The sequence below is a fragment of the Microcaecilia unicolor genome, chromosome 14 (assembly GCF_901765095.1).
Source record: "Microcaecilia unicolor chromosome 14, aMicUni1.1, whole genome shotgun sequence".
Taxonomy (NCBI): Eukaryota; Metazoa; Chordata; class Amphibia; order Gymnophiona; family Siphonopidae; genus Microcaecilia; species Microcaecilia unicolor.
In genome coordinates this window covers 27991464-27996919 of record NC_044044.1, presented here as the reverse complement: position 1 = coordinate 27996919, position 5456 = coordinate 27991464, and the positions used below count along the sequence as shown (strand labels likewise).

The following is a 5456-nucleotide window of genomic DNA, read 5'->3' as shown; positions in this document are numbered from 1 at the left end:
ACTGTATTCTGTAACGTGGTGTGTGTAAATTCTAAGTTGCATACTTAAAAAGGCGTGGCATGGGAGGGGGCGTGTCAAGATGGCGCCGTGAGCAGACGTGTTGAAAGCGAGCTCCTGCCTTTGCTTGCTTGTGGAATATATAATAATATACCTGCTTTTTTTCTAATGCCGCATACCAAGCGTAAAGGGACGACTCGGGGGATTCCTCTACACCCCGCGACGTCCACACCGGCAAGCGGAGGTCTGGAACGCTTCTTCCCTGCATTGTCCCGAAGAAGCGGAGCGGAGTCCTTAGCGGGTGGGGTCGGTGAAGCGACCTCCCCGCAGGAAATAGAAGTTTCTCTCTCCCCGCCTTCTACGACGCCTCCATGCCCTGCAACTGCTCTGAGCGAGTCGGGGTTTCTCTTGGAGCCCGGAAAGGGCTATCCCGGGGAGCCCAGAGGGGAGCCTAGCTCTGTAAAGAGAACTGCAGCTGCAGAGGAGACGGAGGTGAGCCTGGGCAAGATCTGGCTGAAACTATTGGAAATTGAACAAACTTTGAGACAATCTTCTGATGAGGTAAAGACTTTAAATTTCAATATCCAGGAAGTGAAAGGTTCCCTAGATCTGGCAAAACAAGATTTTACTTCAAAGATTGAGGCCTTAGAGATAGAGACAAAGCAAACAGAAGATTTTAAAATGGCAGTGGTAAAAGACAATATGGAAATTAGAAGAAAACTGGAGCAGGTAGAGAATTTCAATAGGAGACTGAATCTTCGAATGCTGAACTTTCCTAGAATATTGGGAGAATCTCCAAAAGATTTGTTCCAGAGATATCTAAAAGAAAATTTAAATTTTCCCCAAGAAGTATTTCCTCCTCTGGATAAAATTTACTATATACCAAGTACGATGAAAAAAGTTGGGACAGGAAATTCTATTGATTTACAAAATGTCACAGCCATTTTGGAGCAAACAATTGAGGAATCACCAGAAAGGGGGACATTGATAATTTCCTTTGTATTTCAACAGGATTTAAATGCAGTTATGCGCCTTTACTTTAAATCTACTAATCGAGAATTTGCAGGTCAAAAGATCTGGCTTTATCCGGATGTGACTAAATCCACACAAGAAAAACGTAAAAAGTTTCTATCTATGAGGTCAAAGGTATTGGAATTGGGAGGCTCTTTCCTCCTGGTTTACCCATGTAAATGTGTCATCAGGTTGAATCAAGTTAAATATATATATTATATGCCTGAACAGCTTCAGACTTTTCTAGACACTAAACAACGATAGAGTTAGAATTATAATGGGACTGACGGAACCAAAAAATTTTCATTTATAATGTTACGATTTGTATATCTTCACTATTTCCTGCCCCCCCATTATTGAGGTCTAAGGAAGCCAATATTTGATTTTATTTAGATAATTTGATGTATTAATATCTTTTCTTTTGAGTATGTAATGGCTGTATTACACTTTTGCAGTATGATAATTTCTGTAAAGTATGTATAAAATTAATAAAAATTATGAATCATTAAAAAAAAAAGGCGTGGCATGGCCATGGATGGGGTATGGGCATTTCTAAAATCTATATGCATTGTTATAGAATATGCTTAATTTAGGCGTCGGGATTTACGTCAAGTAAAATGTGGTATAAATGGCCACAACTAAATTTGGTCACACGGAGAGGCACTCGGCATAATTGTATATATACTGCGTGGAAATTTAAACCAATTGTATAAAATGTAGGCATACTTTAGAGAATACGCCTAGGCGTATTTTGTTCCCACGCAGAATTTTCAGGTACCGCATGTAGAAACTAGCTCCATACTGACAATTCATACTCTTACAACATTAATAATTACATAGTGCATCACATTTATTTATTTGTCCCGTTATTTAGTCCAACCTCCCTATAACGCCCAGAACATGTTACACATTACATACATGACAGGGTTAAACATGAAACATAAACCAGACAACATAACTAATCTCCATTTTTTTAAAAATGAGGAAAACCTTCTGAGATAAGGAAAATTCTTAAATGCAATGTATCCATTTCAACATTTCACCTTGCAGACTCCCTCGAATTCTCAGCTCCATATTCTCTCTTGTGTTCCTTACCATGATTGGTTTCCCTATTTACTTTTTCACCAACCTGCCTGTAATCAATTCTCCCCAAATTCAGGAACAATTTGCTTCATAAACTGAACATATCGCAGAGTTTATTCTGCACTCAGCTCCTCTCAGTCACATCTTTACACAAACATAATACAGATAATTCACTTGGATTTAGGAAATTTCACAAGTCGCCATCTGCAGAGTACAGCACAATTATCCCCTTGTTCATGCCTCATTCAATAACTTATTGCATACACAATGGTACCTCCTCTTTATTTTGAATGCTACAGTCCTAAGCAACACGAAAGTGTACAGAAGCATCATTTCCTTTATGGATGACAGGACTCATGTTAGTGCTTTTCATGTAGCAGAGTACACCTAACGGTTGGAGCAGGAGGCTGAGAACCAGAAAACCAAGCTCATTTCTTTACATCAGTTGATGCAATGTCTACATAGACATGCAAGATTCATGGATGAGCTACGTGATCTTGGGCGAGTCACTTAACTCTTCAAGCCCTCTGGGAACAGGAAAATACCTGTTGTGTATGAATATAACTCACCTTGGAGGCTGAATCCACAATCCCCTAGTAAATCATGTTTGCTAGTGGTTAGGTCAAGTGAGACACAGGAATTACGTTTTGGAAACATGAACGCTGACAGATTTTGTGATCATTGGAAAAACACTTTTCCACTCTTCAGTTTTCTCATGGCTGACTTCACCTCTTCATTTCTCAAAGTGTAGATTATTGGATTTAACATAGGGGCCACCACCGTGTAGAATACAGAGACTATCCTATCTGCAGAAAAACTGGTAGAAGGTCTCATATAGATGAAGACACAGGGGAAGAAGAAGAAGGTAACCACAGTGAGGTGGGAGGCACAAGTGGAGAAGGCTTTGCGTCTTCCTTCGGCAGTGCGGATCTTCAGGATAGTGGATATGATGTAGATATACGATATAAGCACACTCAGAAAGCAGCCCAGAGAGACTATCCCACTGTTAGCCACAATCATGGCATCGATCATGGTGGTATCTGTGCAAGCCAACTTTATCAAGGGTGGGATGTCGCAGAAGAAGCTGTTAATTTCATTGGGCCCACAGAAGGGCAAGCCAAGGGTCAACGTTGTCTGGATGTTTGAGTGAATAAAGCCAATGATCCAAGTGGCAACCACCATGAAAATACAGACCTTCCTGCTCATGATGCTAGAGTAATGCAATGGCTTGCAGATGGCAGCATATCGGTCGTAGGCCATGGCGGTGAAGATGAAGCATTCTGCGCAGGCAAAGAAATGGAAGAAGTAGAGTTGTGCAATGCAGCCATTAAACGATATGGTCTTCTTCTCGTACATGAAGTCCACGAGCATCTTAGGGACCGTGACGGAGGAATAGCACAGATCAATGAAGGAGAGCTTGGCCAAAAAGAAGTACATGGGATAATGGAGTCGGGGATCATGATAGATCGTAAGCATGATAAAAATGTTTCCCACCAGGAGTGAGATGTAGATGAATAAAATCAAGACAAAAATGATGGCTTGTATACTTTCTTTGAACTGAAAGCCTATGAAAATAAACTCAGTCACGGTGCTTTGATTTCCCAGATCCATTTGTGCTTAACCTGAAAGGGATAAAAACATTTATAAAACAATAATATTTTTTGTTACATTTGTACCCCGCTCTTTCCCACTCATGGCAGGCTCAATGCGGCTTACATGGGCAGTGGAGAGTTAAGTGACTTGCCCAGAGTCACAAGGAGCTGCCTGTGCCTGAAGTGAGAATCGAACTCAGTTCCTCAATTCCCCAGGACCAAAGTCCACCACCCTAACCACTAGGCCACTCCTCCAATCCAATCCTCCAAAACAATAATATTCAAAGTTATGGGGGAAAAAACACATTTGCAAAGATTTCTGGTAAATTCCCTCTGTTATTCTAATAAGGTCAGGAATCAGGGAACCAGCGGAGCCGACAGGCGCGCAGCTGCTCTCTGCACCCTCCAGCAGCGTGCACCCAGGTCAGACCGCTCCCACCGCCCTTCCTACGCCACTGGCCCAAAGTGTATTCTGTAGCATAGTGCACCTAAACTCTAAGTGGCATAGTTGAAAAAGGGACATGCTAGGGGCGGGGCATGTGCGTTTCTAAAATCTATGTGCGTTGTTATAGAATGCACCCAATCTGCGCCTAATTTGTGCACTGGGATTTAGACCAAGTAAAACGTGACCTAAACGGATGCAGCCAAATTTGGTCGCATTCAAAGCCACTTGGCATATTCCATATACTATGTGGAAATTTAAGCCTATTCTATAAAATGCCATACTTTACGGAAAATGCCTAGGCGTATTTTTTTTCCACATGGATCTTTCAGGCGCCATATATACAGAATCCAGCCCATAATGTTACTTTTTAACAATTTTATTAATGACTCAGTATAAACAATACAATATTTGTAAGTCATATACAGAACACAACATGAACAGATAAATGACCGATAATCATGACAAAAACATTGATCGTCACATTTTTCCCCTCAATAACTCCCATCCTACCTCCCCCTACCCCCATCTTCCCTCCCTACACTGCCTTACCCCTCTAAAGTTCTCCCCCCTCCCCCATACCGCCCCTCCCTTTCTCTACCCCATTCCAGGCAGCAACATGTCTCCAATAACCCATGGCAATTGATTACTGTATTAACCAAGTCTCTTAGCTATCTTTGCTGGGTCCAGGCTTAGTCGATTTAAAATGGAACTTCGGGCCCTAGGGGCCAGAATATTAATATACGGTTCCCATGTCAGGTAGAATGTACGTTGTGTTTTAGGTTTGTAGTAGGAATCTCTCAACTCCAATAGTAACAGCGGGTGCCACCTATTGCGCCATTGCCAAAACGATGGTGCTTCTAACTGTGTCCAGTTAACTAAAATGCATTTCTTCCCCACTACACACGCTTTATAAATTAGCAGATTATAGTAGACAGTACTGTTTCCCTTCAGTAGGTCGACCCCCAGAAGGGCCGTCTCTGGCGTTAATGTCACCCTCCGCCCCAGGACGTCCCCTAAGAACTTCGCTATTTGCTCCCAGTATTTGGATATCTCTGGGCAAGCCCACATCCAGCCCATAATGTTAAAAGCCTATAACAGAATTGGCCTGCGTAAATTTACAATCACACTTTTTATTTTATATTAATATTATAATTTCACATGCGAGCAAGAAACAAACTTGCAGTTAAGAAATAGGTACTCTAGGAGATCATCCAAGTGCACCAGATTAAAATTCCAGTAAGAGTAAGCCAGTTCAGAGCCACGTCTCCTAGCCCCCAAATAAGGAGCACAGTAATACCTCTTCTTTGCCGGGAGCTTTCTTTCCTTAA

At 41.8% G+C, this 5456-nt stretch overlaps 1 protein-coding gene across 1 annotated transcript; it reads right to left on the bottom strand.

Moving 5' to 3' along the window:
• Positions 1-2769: 2769 nt before the first annotated feature.
• On the bottom strand, positions 2770-3702 carry LOC115457707 (olfactory receptor 1509-like). Its single transcript, XM_030187264.1, has one exon. It carries the CDS (start codon positions 3700-3702, stop codon positions 2770-2772), a length of 933 nt encoding a protein of 310 aa, XP_030043124.1.
• Positions 3703-5456: the final 1754 nt, after the last annotated feature.